Source organism: Hylobates moloch, unplaced genomic scaffold, assembly GCF_009828535.3.
Source record: "Hylobates moloch isolate HMO894 unplaced genomic scaffold, HMol_V3 SCAFFOLD_13, whole genome shotgun sequence".
NCBI classification, from domain to species: Eukaryota; Metazoa; Chordata; class Mammalia; order Primates; family Hylobatidae; genus Hylobates; species Hylobates moloch.
In genome coordinates, this window is record NW_026652288.1 from 26,103,484 (window position 1) to 26,122,048 (window position 18,565).

The 18,565-nt window shown below is 42.2% G+C and overlaps 1 protein-coding gene across 4 annotated transcripts in view; it reads left to right on the forward strand.

The window, feature by feature from the left end:
- DRC1 (dynein regulatory complex subunit 1) overlaps window positions 1–18,565 on the forward strand; it is a 54,681-nt gene that overhangs the window by 20,901 nt on the left and 15,215 nt on the right. For 3 of the 4 annotated variants that reach the window (XM_032172464.1, XM_032172466.1, XM_058426913.1), the window contains exons 4-8: window positions 1,296–1,479; window positions 6,296–6,433; window positions 7,452–7,538; window positions 8,548–8,670; window positions 17,258–17,397. In XM_032172464.1, coding sequence (XP_032028355.1) covers window positions 1,296–1,479; window positions 6,296–6,433; window positions 7,452–7,538; window positions 8,548–8,670; window positions 17,258–17,397 — 672 coding nt within the window. The remainder of the gene's footprint in view (window positions 1–1,295; window positions 1,480–6,295; window positions 6,434–7,451; window positions 7,539–8,547; window positions 8,671–17,257; window positions 17,398–18,565) is intronic. The other variant, XM_058426912.1, reaches the window with a different exon arrangement.

An 18,565-nucleotide genomic window follows, 5' to 3' on the forward strand; every position in this document is an offset into this window, starting at 1 on the left:
ATACACGGGTTGATTTTAACAATATTTTTAGTTGTTCAGCATAAGTAGTTCCCTCGTTAGCAACTTTAGCAGCTCTACCAGTAAAGGTGGGTGACTTTTATTCTCGAAACTTCCCACTGCCTCTATGGGCTGTACCAGGAACGGAGTCGGCAGATTCCCAGCAGGGTCAGCTTGTGAAAGGCGGGGAAGGTCATGCAAGGAGTTAGCCTCGTCCTCTAGCCACAGAGGAATGCTGAAGGTCCCAGGTGGCAGATTACAAGGTCAGTGTGCTGCGGAAAGATGACCTGACAGCTCTTTTTCATTTCTTGAAATAAAAAAGTCAATTAAATTTAAAAAGTGTCCTAGCTTGGAAGGTGGGGTGGGTGGGGGATGGGACAGGGAGAGGGGATTGCAGGATGTTTAAGCTGTGACTTCGGTTCCTCAGGGGGTTTGTTTGGAGGGGCTCTCATAGGATTAGTCTGTTACAAGGAGCAGAGAGTCTCTGGCAGGTGTCTTAGCCACTGTTCCCAGAGGGGCCCCAGCTCAGCTCTCCTGCCTTCCTGCCACCTCGCCCCAGCCTCGGTGTGCTCTATCGTGGAGGTTCTTTGGAATCTATGGAGAGGCTCTCCCTATTTTCCATTACTCATTGGTGGAGTTTCCATATTTTGTACATTCCACTAGTCATTTATTGGTAACTTGGGAGAGGAGTAGCCAGACACTTGAGGTCATGTTGCTAATAAAAAATTGATAATTTAAGCACCATGTGTTAAGTGACTCCCATGCTGAGCACCTGTGCTGTGTGCATCATCTTATTTCATCCTGACAGCAGCCAGTCACCTGAAGGTAGATACTCTTCATCCACGCTATTTTACAGAAGAGAAAAGCGAGGCTTGAAGAGGTTATACAACTTGTCTAAAAGGTTGACAGTCAGTTAGGAGCCAAGTCAGGACTTGAACATAAGCTCTGTGACTCCAGAGACCCAGTGTTTAACTGTTGTGTGTTATCATCTTACTCAGAAGCAAGTGACCAATTGATCTTGGTGTGTGTGTGTGCGCGCGCGTGTATATGTGTGTGTGTGTAGCCTTAATGTTGATCTGTTTTTGCTATGTGTCATTTTCTTTACTTGGCCTAAGCTACTTATAGTCAAGAATTAAACGAAAAGATTTCTCAGCATTGAGTTTGATTTTGGGCGGGTGTGTTTGGGCAGTGCCCAGTACCTGGGTCTTATATTCTAGAGATTCTAGAGAACATACCTGTTCTATTGGAAGGCAGCATCTGGAGCTGGGCTGGCATGGCTGGCATGTTTGTATTTGCAGGATTGAGAAGCTGGAGAATGAAGCTAAGATCAGCCAGGACAAATTCGATGAAATCACCTCAAAGTGGGAAGAGGGCAAGCAGAAGAGAATTCCCCAAGAGCTGTGGGAAATGCTCAATACACAACAGCTGCACTGTGCCGGACTCTTAGAAGATAAGAACAAACTCATCAGCGAGTTACAGCAGGCAAGAGGCCCGGGCCCTCCAGCCCAGCCACCGGGGATCTGCCTGGGATTTAGCTGGTTATTGGTTTGCTTTTCCTGAATGGAAAAATGTAGAAACCTTTTACTTCATTATTTAGAATGCTGTACAACTCATGTTATAAACTTTTTTCTATGACAGTAAGAAACACGTAACATTAAATTTGCCATCATAACCATTTTAAAGTGTATAGTTCATGGGCCGGATGAGGTGGTTCAAGCCTGTAATCCCAGCATTTTGGGAGGCCACGGCAGGCGGATCACTTGAGGTCAGGAGTTTGAGACCAGCCTGGCCAACATGGTGAAACCCCATCTCTACTAAAAATATAAAAATTAGCCAGGCGTGGTGGCACATGCCTGTAATCTCAGCTACTCAGGAGGCTGAGGCAGGAGGGTCACCTTAACATGGGAGATAAAGGTTGCAGTGAGCCGAGATCGTGCCACTGCACGCCAGCCTGGGTGACAGAGCGAGTGAGACTCTATCTCAAAACAAAAACCAAAAAACTGTATAGTTCAGTCATGTTAAGTATACAGCATTCAGATGCAACAGATCTCTAAGAACTTTTTCATCTTGCAACATGGAAACTCTATGCCCCTTAGACACCAATTCCCTCTTCCCCTTCCCCCTAGACCTTGGTAATCACCTTTCTACTTACTGTTTCTGTGCTTTTGACTACTCTATTAGATACTTCCTATGAGCGAAATCATACAGCATTTGTCCTTTTGTGACTAGCATATTTGGCTTAGTATAGATGGACTTCGTTGTAGCACGTGACAGGACTGCCTTCCTTTTTAAGGCTGTGTAGTATTTCATTGCATATATATACCACATCTTATTTTATACATTCTCCTGTGAATGGACATTTGGGTTGGATTTCACATTTAGCTATTGTGAGTAATGCTGCTATGAACATGGGTATACACGTATCTCTTTGAGATCCTTCTTTGAATTATTTGGATGTACACTTAAAAGTAGGATGGCTGGGTCATATGGTAATTCTATTTTTAATTTTCTTAGGAAACTCCATACTGTTTTTTATAATGACTGCACCATTTTACATTCCCACCAACAGTACACAAGGGTTCTAACTTCTCTGTATTCTCACCAACACTTACATCCTGTTTTTTTGATAGCTTCCGTGTTGATGGTGTGAGGCGATATCTCATTATGGTTTGGATTTGCATTTCCGTAATGATTAAAGATGTTGCGCATCTTTTCATGTATTTATTGGCCATTTGTATATCATCTTTGGAGAAATGTCTATTTAAATTCTTTGCTTATTTTTAAATTGGGTTGTTTTTGAGTTATAGTATTTCTTTATGTATTTCGGACATTAACCCCTTATCAGATATATGATTTTCAATTATGATTTCCTATTCCGTATATTGCCTTCTTATTCTTGATTTTTCTTTGATGTGCAAACATTTTTGAGTTTGGTGCAGCCCCATTTGTCTATTTTTGATTTTGTTGCCTGGGCTTTTGGTATGATATCCAAGAAATTATTGCCAAATCCAATGTGCAGAAAGCTTGTCCCCTATATTTTCTTCTAGGAGTTTAATAGTTTTAGGTCTTTAATCAATTTTGAGTTATTTTTGTATATGGTATAAGGTAAGGGCCCAACTTCATTCTTTTGCCTGTGAATATCCAGCTTTCTTGATATCATTTGTTGAAGAGACTATCCTTTCTCCACTGTATAGTCTTGTCAAAAGTCATTTGACCATAGATGCAGGGGTTTATGTATCACTCATTTATCATTTTGACCCTTGTCAAAAGCTATTTGGTCATATAGGGGTTTATTTCTGGGCTCTCTAGTTCGCTTGGTCTATATATCTATTTTTATGTCAGTACAACACTCTTTAATTACTATTGCTCTTTGTAGTTTTTTTTTTTTTTTTTTTTTGAGACGGAGTCTTGCTCTGTCACCCAGGCTGGAGTGCAGTGGTGTGATCTCGGCTCACTGCAACCTCCGTTTCTAGGGTTCAAGCAATTCTTCTGCCTCAGCCTCCTGAGAAGCTGAGACTACAGGCGTGTGCCACCATGCCTGGCTAATTTTTGCATTTTTAGTAGAGATGGAGTTTCACAATGTTGGCCAGGCTAGTCTCGAACTCATGACCTCAGGTGACCCACCTACCTCAGCCTCCCAAAATGCTGGGATTACAGATACGAGCCACTGCACCCAGCCTGTAGTATGTTTTGAAATCAGGGAATGTGGGGCCTCCAACTTTGTTCTTTTTCAAGACTATTTTGGCAATTTGGAGTCCCTTGAGATTCTGAATTTTACACATTTTAGGATGGTTTTCCTATTTCCACAAAAAATGATATTGGGATTTTGATAAGGACTGCATTGAATCTATAGATCACTTTGTATAGTATAGACATTTTAACAATATTGAGTCTCCAATTCTTAAGCACAGGATATCTTCCATTTGTTTGTATCTTCTTTGATTTCTTTTAGTAATGTTTTACAGTTTTCAGTGTACAAGGCTTTTGCCTACTTGGTTAAGTTTATTCCTAAGTATTTCATTCTTTTTGGTGCTATAGTAAATGGATTATTTTCTTAATTTCCATTTTGGATTGGTCATTATTTGCACATAAGAATGCAACTGATTTAAATTTTTTTTAACATTTAATTTAATTTTTTTGAGACAGAGTCTCACTCTGTCACCCAGGCTGGAGTGCAGTAGACTGATCTTGGCTCACTACAACCTCCACCTCCTGGGCTCAAGTGATCCTCCTGCCTCAGCCTCCCAAGTAGCTGGGATTACAGCGTGCATCACCATGCCCAGCTAATTTTTGTGTTTTTAGTAGAGATAGGGTTTCACCACATTGCCAAGGCTGGTCTCGAACTGCTGACCTCAAATTACCCACCCACCTCCACCTTCCAAAGTGTTGGGATTACAGTTGTGAGCCACCGCACTTGAGCTTTTTTTTAAAATTTAAAATTAAAAAATTTTATGGATAGGTGTATATATTTATGGGGTATGTAAGATATTTTGATACAGCTATACAATGTGTGATAATCCCATTGGGGTAAATGGGGTATCCATCACTTCAAGCGTGTATCATTTCTTTGTGTTACAAACATTCCAGTTATACTCTTTTAGTTATTTTAAAATGTACAATAAATCTAGCTGACCTTAGTCACCCTGTTATGCTGTCAAATACTAGATCTTATTCATTCTAACTATATTTTTGTACCTATTAACCATCCCCATTCCTCCCCGACCCCCCACACTACCCTTCTCGGTCTCTGGTAACTGTCATTCTACTTTCTATCTCCACGAGTTCAATTGTTTTAATTTTTAGCTCCCACAAATGAGTGAGAACATGCAAAATTTGAATTTTTGTGCCTGGCTTATTTCATTTAACATAATGCCTTTCAATTCCATCCACATTGTTGCAAATGACAGGATCTCATTCTCTTTTATGGCTGAATAGTACTCCATTGTGTATATGTACCACATTTGCTTTATCCATTCATCTGCTGATGGACACTTAGGTTGATTCCAATTCTTGGCTATTGTGAATACTGTGATTTTTGAATTTTGATTTTGTGTCCTGCAACTTTGCTGAATTTAAGTTCTAACAGGTTATTGTGTATGTGAAATCTTTAGTTTTTCTGCATATAAGATCATGTCATCTGTGAGCAAAGATAATTTTAACTCTTCCAATTTTGATGTCTTTTCAAGTGATAAACTTTTAACTAGAAGTAAAAGCTTTGTCATAATTGTAGAATTATTAGCTATCTAATAGAAATATAGTCATGCATCACTCAATGATGGGGCTATATTCTGAGAAACGCATTGTTAGGTGATTTCATTGTTGTGAGAACATCGTAACATGTGCTTACACAAACCTAGATGGTATAACCTACTACACACTTAGGGTATATGATATAACTTATTGCTTCTATGCTACAAACCTGTCCAGAATGTTACCATACTGAATACCATAAGCAATTGTAACACAGTGCCAAGTATTTGTGTATCTAAACAGAAAAGGCACAGTAAAAATACTGTATTATAATCCTGTGGGGCCACTGTCATATATGTGGTCCATCATTGACTGAAATGTTGTTGTGCAGCACGTGACTGTAGTATTTTTACAGCAAATGCTGTTCCGGAGTTTAGTCCTTAGTTAAGGAAAGCAACTTAGTCTGCAGTAGATAAGTTCCCATGTTGGAACCTGGACATTAATTGCTCAGCTGGGACACTCTAGGCTTTCTGGGAGCTTGCAGGGAGATTTGCAGCAGGTGATAACGTTGAGGGGTTTGGTCCTGGGGGCTTGTTAAGAGCTTTGCGCTGAGCAGAGCCCATTCCATTCCATCTACTGTGCTTTATCTCAGGCTTTCTAAGACTCTTCTGAAGCCACTTTCTCTTTGAACAGTTTATTATTATTATTATTATTGAGACAGGGTCTTGCTCCATCTCCCAGGCTGGCGTGCAGTGGTGCAATCATGGCTCACTGTAGCCTCAACCTTCTGGGCTCAAGTGATCCTCCCACCTCAGCCTCCCAAGTAGCTGGGACCACAGGCGTGCACCACCACGTCTGGCTAATTTTTGTATTTTTTTGTAGAGACAGAGTTTTGCCATACTACCCGGGCTGATCTCCTGAGCTGAAGCACCTGCCTCAGCCTCCCAAAGTGCTGGGATTATAGGTGTGAGCCACTGTGCCCAGCCCTCTTTTTACAGTTTCATGTCCTAGCGTTGACAGATTCTGGTGAGAGGGGTCTAGAGAGAGTGCTTGGCACCTCCTGCTCCTGACACAGTTTGTGGCCAGCCTTTTACATGCCCTTTTCTAGGAGTTAAAAACAAAGGATGACCAGTATGTGAAGGATTTGAAGAAACAGTCAGATGACGTCTGCCTGCTTCTGGAGCGGATGGAAGAACAGGTGAAGAATGTGATGAAAACCTTTCGTGAGGAGCTCTATAACATTGAGGTAACAGGGTGTGAAAAGACCTGTTTTCTGCTCTTGGGGGGCCCCTGAGAGGAGGTCTAGGTCTGTCCTAATGATCTAAGGAGGGCCCTAGATGACTTTTCTGTCCTCTGATTTCTGTTTCTGCTCTCAGGTTTTATTAATTTATTTACTCATTTATTCATTTGACAAGTACATTTCAAGTGTCTATTATGCTGGGCACTGTTCCAGGGTCCTGGGGATGCAGCTATGAACAAAACAAAGTTCCTGGTGGAGCCTGTATTCTAGTAGGAGGCAGCTAGACAATAAACAAGTTACTAAATATATTATTTCACAGGTGGTAATAAGTGTTTTGAAAGAAAATAAGATGAGCAAGAGGTTGGGGAATAAAAAAGGGGGATTAGCACTCCATAAGCATAAAGCCTATGTGAGGCATTTATTTATTTCTTTATGGCAATTGGGGCGGACAGTGGCGAAGGGGAGTGCTGCATAGGATTCAGGAATCAGTATTTCGAATTTGAATGAAATGTTCAAGATTGATATTGAGATTTAGCCCTTTCCAAGATGGAAGAGAGCCAAGAGGGTGGAGGCCTCTCTCTCTCTCTGGGTTGTTGGAGACTCATTTCTGCATTCCCAATCCTACCCCTTGTGAGCTTCATGCTGCCTTTGCTTTATGGGAACCCCAACCATGGCAACGCATCAACGGTAGTCACAGTTGAATTACACACCAGGGCCTGCTGTGTGACTGCCAACAGGGGCACTGGCCTTCCTCCAGTTCCCTGCCTCTGATATTGACTAAGCCACGGGACTGTTGGCACATCTCCTCTCTGCATTTGGAGTATCGTCTTCATAACGCTAACTTCCATGCAGCTCCTTCCATAGCCATTTGGTCTCATGAAACTTGGCAAGTCTGCATTTGGATTTGACTTTTTCTATGTGGTCGGTGGTATGGCACTTATACAGTTACCTAAAAGTTCTTTGACACTGGTAGGACCTGCCCAATCTAAACAGATGCAAGAGTATTTTTCCTTCTTGGTCGTAGAAAGCATTTGAGGTGGAACGCCAAGAGCTACTGGCCAGTAATAAGAAGAAATGGGAGCGAGCCCTTCAGGCTCATAATGCCAAAGAGGTAAAGGGTGGAGGCTGTCAAGGGTGATCCGTGGGGTCTGGGTGATTTTTATTGTGACTGAATTTGCTAACTATCCTTTTTCTTTTTTTTTTTTTTTTTTTTTTTTTTTTTGAGATGGAATCTTCTGTCACCAGGTTGGAATGCTGTGGCGCAATCTCGGCTCACTTCAACCTCCGACTGCTTGGTTCAAGTGATTCTCCTGCCTCAGCCTCCCGAATAGCTGGGATTACAGGCACACACCACTGTGCTAATTTTTGTATTTCTAGTAGAGATGGGGTTTCACCATGTTGACCAGGATGGTCTCGATCTCCTGACCTCGTGATGCCGCTCATCTCCGCCTTCCAAAGTGCTGGGATTACAGGCGTGAGCCTCTGCGCCCGGCCGCCTTCTTGTATCTTGAGTAGAATTGCTGTGGCTGAATGCTACTGCGTTCATTACTGCATTTCCTAGCTAATCAGTGTGGCCTTGGAGATGGGGATTGTCCCTTTGGTGGTGATGAGTACCACCCAGGCAGCTTGCTGTGTTTTCCACAGTCCCGTCACTTTCCCCTTTGTTTACTGGTTATCTCACCCAGCTGTGAATATTCATGGCCCAAGGTGTTTTAAGACACATTTTTAAAGGGTGTGGGATTATCACTTTATTTCAGAGTTGTAAAGAACAAATAAGTGACTTGACCAAGATCCAATAGACTTTTTAGAAATATATACATCTGATTTCAGGGTCTGTGCATAATTTCTTTTCTTTTTTCAGATATTTAGACTTCAAGGAGATGAGCTTAATTTCATAATGGAGCATTCTTGTTAGAGTTTCTGGAGTAATGACCCCATTAGGCAATACAAGCCAAGTCCTAAAAGCCTTGGGTATTCAGGACTTCTGAAAGCCACCAGATTCCCTGTGGAGCCATGAAACTTCCAAACTCTCCCCTGTGTCATGCTGGGCAGGCCATCCGAAGGACTGAGGTGAGTCAAGGATGGTCCCTAACTTTTCCCTTGTCTTCCTGTGCCTTTAGCTGGAGTATCTTATCAACCGCATGCAGAAAGTAGAGGACTATGAGAAGCAGCTGAACAGGCAGAGGAACAGGGATTGCGAAGAATACAACATGATCAAGATCAAGCTGGAGCAGGATGTGCAGGTGCAACAGCTCATCCTCACTAGGGTGCCTGGGTGGTGGAGCAGCAGGTGGTGAACACCTGTGAATGTTTCATATTTAGCAACTACCTGTGATATTCTAGAGGTAGTCCCTTCAGCATGTATTTATTAATCATCTGCCTTCTTTTAAATGTTCATATCTGAAGGAGCTCATGTGCAGGAGGGATGCTTTCTTTAAGAAACCAGCGGAGGTGGGCTGAGCATGGTGGCTTACACTTGTAATCCCAGCACTTTGGGAGGCTGAGGCATGAGGATCACTTGAGCCCTGGAGTTCAAGACCAGCCTGGGCAACATAGTGAAACTGTGTCTCAGCAAAAAAATAAAAAGAAATTAGCTGAGCCTGGTAGCACACACCTGTAGTCCCACCTACTCAGGAGGCTGAGGTCGGAGGGTCACTTGAGCCCAGGAGTTTAAGGCTGTAGTGAGCTGTGATCATACCACTGCACTCCAGCCTGAGCAGCAGAGCAAGACTTTGTCAGAAACAAAGAGAGAAAGGGAGAGAGAAAGTAAGAGAGAAAAAGAAAGAAAGAAAGAAAAGAAAGAAAGGAAAAAGAAAAGAAAAGGAAAGAAAAAAAGGAAGAGAAAGAGAAAGAAAGAAAAACTGCCAAGATGCTCCAGAGGTTTGGAAGCCATTTTCTCCTGGCAAAGGAAAAATGTCCCCAGGGCAATTTGGCTGTGTCAGAGAGCCAAAGCTAGGACAGCTACTGGCAATAAAGGCAGCCATCAAGTGAGTCTCTCCCATATTCCAGGCACTTAATGAATGGTATCTCTAATCCTCATCACCAACGGCATTTTATACATCAGAAATCTGAAGCTTAGAGACAAAGCTATATATCTAGTACACGATAAACCCTGGATTCAAATCCAATTCTGTCTGGCTCAAAAGCCTATATTCTTCCCCTTATTTCAAACAGCCCCTTGACTGATGGTTGGAAATTTCAGTGAGGCAAATTCTGACTATCAGAAATAAGCTTCTAAGAGTTAGAACTGTCCAATATTCAGAAGGGCGTTCCACAAAACAAAGATTGCTTTATCTCAAAATATGCAATGGCTGAATGACTGTGTCTGTCTTTGGTGTTGAAGAAGGATTCCGGCAGTAGTAGGAGGTTATTTCTGGTTTCTAAAGTTTTTTCCAAGCCTAGGATTCTGTTTCAATACCAGCTAAAAAATGTATCTCTAATTACATGTAGATGTAATGTAATTGCATCTTAATATTCAAGTATGGTCTATTCATTTCAGTCTCTATGTAGAAAAAGGTGTTAGATGAAAGCTTTTCCATGAAGCTTTTGTTAGAGTTTCAGCTCTTTTCCTGTTACTTGATATCATGAAGTTAAATTAAAAACCCCATTGGGTTACAAATATATTTACCAGTCTTGAGAATTTTCCCGGGTCCTTTCCCAGGTCACAGAAATGAGAGTTACTGACAGAACACTACAAATCTGTAATACAATAGCACTATTTCTGTAGGCTGAACGAGTGATATGATTTTACTGAAAATGGCTATTGTTAAGCTTTCTGAATTTATCTTGGTTCTGTGATAATTTGTGTGACAAAACTACATACTGTTGGCCTCAGTGAGATATATGGAATTTCATGTTCTTAATCCAATGTCCAAATATTTGAGTGAAGCAAAAAATTCTAGGACATGGGGAGATCCTAGGGTGGGTGTAGGAGGTAGGGTAAGGTCGGAGAAGTGGCGGGCAGGGAGGCAGGGATCCTGGGAGACCTGGTACCACTGGCTGTCCCTGTCCAGGTTGACTGATGGTGGCATGTATGCAGATGGAGACATTTCAGGCAGAAAGGGGGCACAGTGCCTTTGCATCACAGTTCTTTCCTGTGTCAGATGGAAACCGAGGCTACCTGTACCACTTTCAACACTGTAACAGAGGGAAAAAAAATCATCCAATCAGGGACTACCCATGTGGCAACATGTGGAATGTTTTAGTAGGTTGAACTTTATCATAGTGACTCTTAAGTGTACTTTCACTAGACATTCAAGCCAAATGGCATTGATTTTTCTTAAGAAGATATAACATGCAGCTCAACGTCAAATTTGCTCTTCCCAACTAGTGCATAGCACTCTATCAGTTCTAAAATATGGAACTAAAATTCTTGCAAACCACAAAAATGGGAAGGATCCAGTACACATAGATTTGGATGATGGGTAAAGTACAAGAAGTAAAAAAAAGTCTTACCATTCAAGTGCTTACTGCCAGTAAAGGTCATGTTATGAATAACAGAGCAAAGAGAAGCCTGTAAACATTGTGTACTTAGGGGGAAACTCACTACCCTTGCCCACCACCCTAAAAGAAAACTGCTAGAAACATTTAATTCTTGATGTAAGAAGCAAATGTTTTTATCTGTAGGCCTTATACACTCATTTAGGATTGTTAAGATGTTCAGCTTAAATTTAGGGGCTGTTACCTTTAATACCAGAATATTAATGCCCCCAAATTAAATATGTTATTTATTTACACTATATTAATTTACATTGTGCAAAGCACAGAGATAAGGAAAGTACAGCCCCTGCCCTCAAGGAACTTATAATCTATTAAGTAAGAAAGCAAGCTACGGCTGGGGACGGTGGCTCGTGCCTGTAATCCCAGCACTTTGGGAGGCCGAAGCAGGAGGATCATGAGGTCGGGAGATCAAGGTCATCCTGGTTAACATGGTGAAACTCCGCCTCTATTAAAAATACAAAAAATTAGCCGGGTGTGGTGGCGGGCGCCTGTAGTCCCAGCTACTCAGTAGGCTGAGGCAGGAGAATGGTGTGAACCCGGGAGGCGGAGCTTTCAGTGAGCCCAGATTTCACCACTGCACTCCAGCCTGGGTGACAGAGCGAGACTCCGTCTCAAAAAAAAAAAAAAAAAAAAAAAGAAAGCAAGCTACACAAATAGTGTCAAAGCGAAAGAGATGGGGCAGAAAGGGGGAGCAAGAGTGTGACATTGCCAGTCTTAGGGTTCCAACACGGGATCCTGCGGACCCAGCTTAGGGTAGAGATTGTGGTAAATAGGCCCAGTGGGGCCTCTGGAGTCAGCAGAGAAGGCCAGAGGGAAAGGCTGTTTTAAATTTCCATCCTGCTGGCACATTGGTGGCAGCCTCTTTCCCTGAGCCCATGGGCAAGAGATGACACCCAAAAGCAGCTGTGGAGAAGCTTGTGCTGCTCCAGGAAAAAGGAGGGAAGGTGTTATCAACACTTATGCTACCTTTACCGTAGAAGGACTTTTGTGGCAGGTTAGCTTGTAATCTTTATCGATGACTCATAAAACACAAACACTATGTTTTGCCATTAGTCTTGGGAACATGAACTGCAACTTTGCAAAAATATCTTTGGATAATTGAATAATAAGCACAGACATTTAACAAAATCAATTACAGGTATTTTTAACTTTTATTTTAGGTTCAGGGTACATGTGCAGGTTTATTATATGGGTAAACTGCACATCACAGGGGTTTGCTGTACAGATTATTTCATTACCCGGGTAATAAGCATAGTACTCAATACGTAGTTTTTTGATCCTCTCCCTGCTCCCAACCTCCACCCTCAAGTAGGCCCCAGTGTCTACTGTTCCCCTCTTTGTGTCCATGTGTTCTCATTGGTCCCACTTATAGTGAGAACATGTGGTATTTGGTTTTCTGTTCCTATGTTAGTTTGCTTAGGATAATAGCCTCCAGCTCCAATTATGTTGCTGCAAAGGACATATTCTCGTTCTTTTTTTTTTTTAAACCTTTATGTCAAACCGTATGATCTTGTTCTTTTTTTATGGCTGCATAATATTCCATGGTGTATATGTACCACATTTTAAAAAGCCAGTCTACCGTTGATGGGCATCTAGGTTGATTCCATGTCTTTGCTATTGTGAATAGGCTGGAAGGAACATATGCATGCATATGTCTTTGTGGTAGAATCATTTATACTCCTTTGGGTATATATCCAATAACGGGATGCTGGGTCAAATGGTAGCTTTGTTTTAAGTTCTTTGAGGAATTGCCACTCTGTTTTCTTTTTTTTTTTTTTTTTTTTGAGACGGAGTCTCGCTCTGTCGCCCAGGCTGGAGTGCAGTGGCACAATCTCGGCTCACTGCAAGCTCCGCCTCCCGGGTTCACGCCATTCTCCTGCCTCAGCCTCTCCGAATAGCTGGGACTACAGGCGCCCATCACCACGCCCGGCTAATTTTTTTGTATTTTTAGTAGAGACGGGGTTTCACCGTGGTCTCGATCTCCTGACCTCGTGATCCGCCCACCTCGGCCTCCCAAAGTGCTGGGATTACAAGCGTGAGCCACCGCGCCCGGCCGCCACTCTGCTTTCTACAGTGCCTGAACTAATTTACACTCCCTCCAGCATTGTATAAGCATTCCTTTTTCTCTGCAACCTCACCAGCATCTCCTGGTTTTTGTTTTTTTTTTTTTACTTTTTAATAATAGCCATTCTGACAGGTGTGAGATGGTATCTCCTTGTGGTTTTGATTTGCATTTCTCTAATGATGAGTAATGTTGAGCATTTTGTCATATGCTTGTTGGCTACATGTATGCCTTCTTTTGAAAAGTGGTGTTCATGTTCTTTGCCCACCCACTCCCCCCCTTTCTTTTTTGGAGACAGGGTCTTCCTCTGTTGCTCAGACTGTAGTGCAGTGGCATGATCTCGGCTCACTGCAGCCTCGACTTCCCAGCAGGCTCAAGCAAACCTCCCACCTCAGTCTTCCGAATAGCTGGGACTACAGGCACATGCCACCATGCCTGGCTAATTTAAAATTTTTTTTGTAGAGATGGGTTCTCACTTTGTTGCCCAGGCTGGTCTTAAATTCCTGGCCTCAAGCAATCCTCCCTCCTTGGTCTCCCAAAGTGCTAGAATTACAAGCATGAGCCACCATGCCCAGCCATCCATATACATATTATTATGTAATAACCTGCCTTTAAGAATGAAATTCACATGAGCGTGCATGTGATAGAGCTTGCATTTATAGTTCACATGCTCTTGTTGTATTGTAAATATAAAAACAATCCTATGGCCTAATAAGTCTGGGAAATGCTGTCTTAGGGATAGGGGATTATTGCAAGGCCACGAGAAGAAGGAGGGCTCCCTGGAAATCATCTGAGCAGACATTCAGGCACTCTGGGTCTCAGGGCCCCCGCATGGGTCAGTTCCCAGGAAGATGGAACAGCCATTCATTGTCATCCCAAATGGAGAGCAGTTCCGAAGATCCTCCTTCTCTGTGAGTGCTCATACGTTCTCAGATGGTTATATCCCATGTGGAGCTTTTCTATTGGACTTTTGTGCCAAGCTACCTCATAGACCAATGGCTTCCCTTATGTTCAGTCCACATGTGTTTGGTTTGTGTTCTGATTCCTGATTCACTCACGATGACCAAGGCTGGTAACATTTGAAGTGGCAGAGCTGGTTTCATTTGAGGAATGGAGGCATAAATCATTGCAACTTTGCAAGAAGAGCTGCTGAGAATCCCTTTCCCGGGAGACACTCAGGGCCGTCCCTAGAAGGGGACAGGGCCCAAAGCAACTCAGCCTGGGACCACCCAGATAACTGCCATTGAAACGAGGCTGTGCTGTTGGCATCATCCATAGGTGCTTTGGGATACTGTTCAAGTCAGACATTTCAGAATTAAATTTTAAACAGGCTCAGAAACGGTCCTTTGTAGTTGTAGTTGAAGCTTCTGGCAGCTCCCTGCCCTGCCCCAAGTTCCCTCCCCAAGGGCGAGGCTGCACTTGGAGCTGCAGGGTCTGCCCAGCACGATGCTTAGTGCTGACAGGATGGGGTGAGGTGGGCACTTGCACCCATGGCCAGTGGGAGCATAAACCATAGGTTCCTCTTTGGAAAGCAATTTATTGAGAACTTTTGACTTAGTCATGTCACTTCTATGAATCTACCATAAGGAAATAAATTACCCCAACGGTTATATGTATAATTTGTCCCAGCATTATTTTATAATAGAGAAAATTATTAAAAGTATATATAACTATATACACACACACACGACTGTAGGGAAATGGTAAATTATTATGACATGGTAAACATATTAAATATCTCATATATGATAAAACGGCATAGTATATAAAAGTATTCTAGCCTCTAATCCCAGCACGTTGGGAAGTTGAGGCGGGCGGATCACCTGAGGTCGGGAGTTTGAGACCAGCCTGGCCAACATGGTGAAACCCCATCTCTACTAAAAATACAAAAATTAGCTGTGCATGGTGGTGGCACACACCTGTAATCCCAGCTATTTGGGAGGCTGAGGCAGGAGAATCATTTGAACCCGGGAAGTGGAGGTTGCAGTGAGCCAAGATCATGCCACTGCACTCCAGCCTGGGCGAGTGAGACTCTATCTCAAAAAAAAAAAAAAGGATTCTGTACCATTAAAATGATGTTAATAAAACTTTACTAACATGGAAAATTGTTGTAATATTGAGGGAGGAAAGTAGGATATAAAATTGTAGACACAGTTTGATTCCAACTATGTAAAGGACACTGGAGGGAAACATGCCACAACATCAACAGAAGTTGCCTTTGGGGGTGGAATTATGGGTAGCCTTGCAGCTTCTTTCTCCTATGTCTTCTTTTTCATTTGCTGTACTTTCCAAATTTTCTACAACGAGCGAATATTGCTTTTGCACTCAGGAAAAGTTTTTACAAAGAAAAATGTATAACTAGAAAAAGTACATAAAAAATAAGTAGAGAAATTGAGAGGTAGGATTAGTTATGATCTCGGGGACTCATATGGTTCTTCATTTACCATCTGTTAAAAGATATTACAGGCTTCTGTTCTGAAGGAGGCATTCAAATACTCATCTCATAATGGAGATGAAAAAATCTCTGCCATGGTGATGTAGAATATCCTTGACTAATTCCCCCTGTGACAATGTGGGTGGGGATCACCGGATTCCACAGCAAACGTGGAAATGATGTGCTTCCAGACCCAGTGAAGCGTCACCTCCTAGCCAGGAGCCCTCCTCGAGTATGACCCAGAGCAGGCTGTGATAGCCACTTGGAATCACTTCCTCTGTCGATTCCTGGGCCAGGGTCTGTGGTCTAGCAGAAGGAGACGGGACGGAGGCTGGAGACAGCAGGCACATGGCAGTTTTATTGAGTTTCTGATTCCACTTGATTGCCTTCCCCATTCCTGCATTTCACTCGGGAGAAGCAGGTGCATGCCAGCCTCCAGCCTTGCCTCTCTCTGATCTTTTTTTCACAACCTGTCAGGGTGATCTTTCTACAGCGACTGGACCAACCATTTTCCTTCCCTGCTTAACATTTTCAGTGGCCCTCCATTGACGTCAGGATAATGCTTTAAATTCCTAGCTTGGGAAGGCTCTGCTGCTCTGTCAGTCTCATTTCTGACCATTCCTTGCCTCGTGCCTCACATCCTAAACTTCTTGTGGTTTTCCCAAAGCACCCACCCCCTTGCCTCATATATGCTATTTCCTCTCTCTAGAGCGCTCTCCCTTCAGGTGTCACCTGCGTAACTCCAGCACATTCTCTAGGTCTCAGCTAGACATGCCGTCTTCCAGGGATGCCTTCCCTGGTCCCTCAAGACCAAGGACAGTGCTTCTCTCATTGGTCCCATAACAGCCTGGGCTTCCCTCTATCTTGCTTCTTATCACTAGTGTTTGTTTATCTGCCTCTGTTCTAGACAGGTCAGAACTATGTCTTTCTCACTAGTGTTTTCCGAACGGCACCTTGAAAAGTATCTGACATAGATTAGGCACACAATGAATATTTTCTGAATGAGTGAATACAGCTAATGGAAATCCAAAAATAAGGATGACTGTGTCTGTCCTCCTTTTAAACGAGCCTGGTTGCTAAACACTAACACTTCCACCCTGGAAAGTCAAAGTGGGGGAAATTTCAAGTTTTTGTGGCCATATTTATTTCTACGGTGTTTTTAGAGTGGCTACTCATATCTCTAAAGGGTCTGGCGGAAGTTAGCAGAGTTAGTTGGACTTGAAAGCTGTGTGATCTCACTTAGGCTTTAAGTACACAGATTTTAGCTTATAGTTCATTGACTTGTATTTTATCTGGTTGGCCTTTAACTTGACTCTCATGATAAATTTTCTAAAAATGCAGGCTGAGGCACTTGTCCCTAAGGTTCCTCTGACATGTCTTGAACAATTTATCAGAGGCCCACAAGCTAGGGCCAGCTAGTATGTGAATATATATATATATATACACACACACATATATGTATATTTGTATTTCAGAGCATACCTTCATTTGCGTACAATTTTAGATATAATTCACAGAGCAGATAAGTTTATAAATATAGGAAAGTTTCTTTTTATATTACTTCCAGTATAAGTTTCTACTAATACTTTTACCTCTTTATTCTTTATGAATATAGGTACAAAGATGAATACATCTGAATATGGATATGCGTAGCTAGGTAAATAAACAGACATAAACAGGATTATATAACTATGTCTATGTAAATATTTACCTATACAAAGCATGTTCCCCAAAAGACATTTTAAATACTCTAGTGTATATAATACTAAGGATGCAGGTGTAGAGTTACTGTGTGTGTGTGTGTGTATATATATATTTGGTTTTTTAACTTTAGTTTCTTGAGCAGCAGCTTCAGCAGAGGAAAGCAATTTATCAGCTAAACCAAGAGAAATTAGAGTACAACTTGCAGGTGCTGAAGAAGAGAGATGAAGAAAGCACAATGATTAAATCCCAGCAGAAGAGGAAGATCAATCGGTAAGCTAGCATGCAGAGCGTCTTTCTTCTGGGCCTTCTGTGCTGAGAATAGGGATGGATATGTACTTTTTTCTACTGAAGGTGTAGAAACCATTAAAAATATAACCAACACTTATTAAAATAGTTTTTTGGAAAAGTTAATACATTCAAGTGGTTCCCCTTCTCTCCCCAAGAAAAGAGTACATAGCAAAAGATCTTCCGTCCCCATTCATCTTGTTCCTCTTTCCTACCTCTGTAACCATTATTTGTTTGTCTCTTCCAGAATTTCATTAGGCATATACAAGCCCACACAAATATTCTCATCCCCCATCTGCTTTTACACAAATGATGGCAGTCTGTACACACTCCTCTATATCTTGAAGACCTTTCCATCCCAGTTCATAGAGAGCTTTCACAGTTTCTTAAGCTGCTTACTACCCACTGCATAGATGCACTGTGATTTATTTGACCAGTCTCTAATGATGGACATGTAGATTGCTTCCAACCTTTTCCTCTTGCAAATAATACCAACCTAAGTACTCATGACATGTGCCAGTTTGCTTTTGTGGAGATACCGTGGCTCATTGAAAGGTACCTACTGCTTGAAATTTCTCGTACATCCTTCCCTTCTTCCTCATCTCCTTACTCCTATCCTTCCTGCCTTTCTTCCTTTAAGAATTGCATTCTAAGTTTCAGACCATTGTCCTAGGCTCTGAGGACCAGAGTGGAATAAGACTTCTTGCTTGTGGAAGGAGACAAGATTGGGGATTTCCCTCCAAACACCAAATAGCCTATTATTATTTAGGAATTCTTCCACTTGTAGGTTGGTAATACATACATTTTGGACACATGTTGAATGTATAGAGGAACATCAGTTGACCTTTTGGTAGTTACTTATCACAGAAAATGATACTGAATAAATGGGATGGCATCTTAAGCGTGATTATCTGAGAAACAAGAATAGTCAGGGGACAATACTTATGAAAAATTCCCACTATATATGCACCGTACTAGATAGTGGAACATCCAAGAAAGGCACACATCAATACAGTGAGGAGGCACCTGGGAAAGCTTCCCAAAGAAGTGAAATACTGGAGGGGGTGGGGACATGAATTGGCAAAAGGCAGTTAAGAGGAGACTCCAGGTGGACAGTGCTGGCAGCTGGGAATGGCTGGTCTGAAGGCAAGGA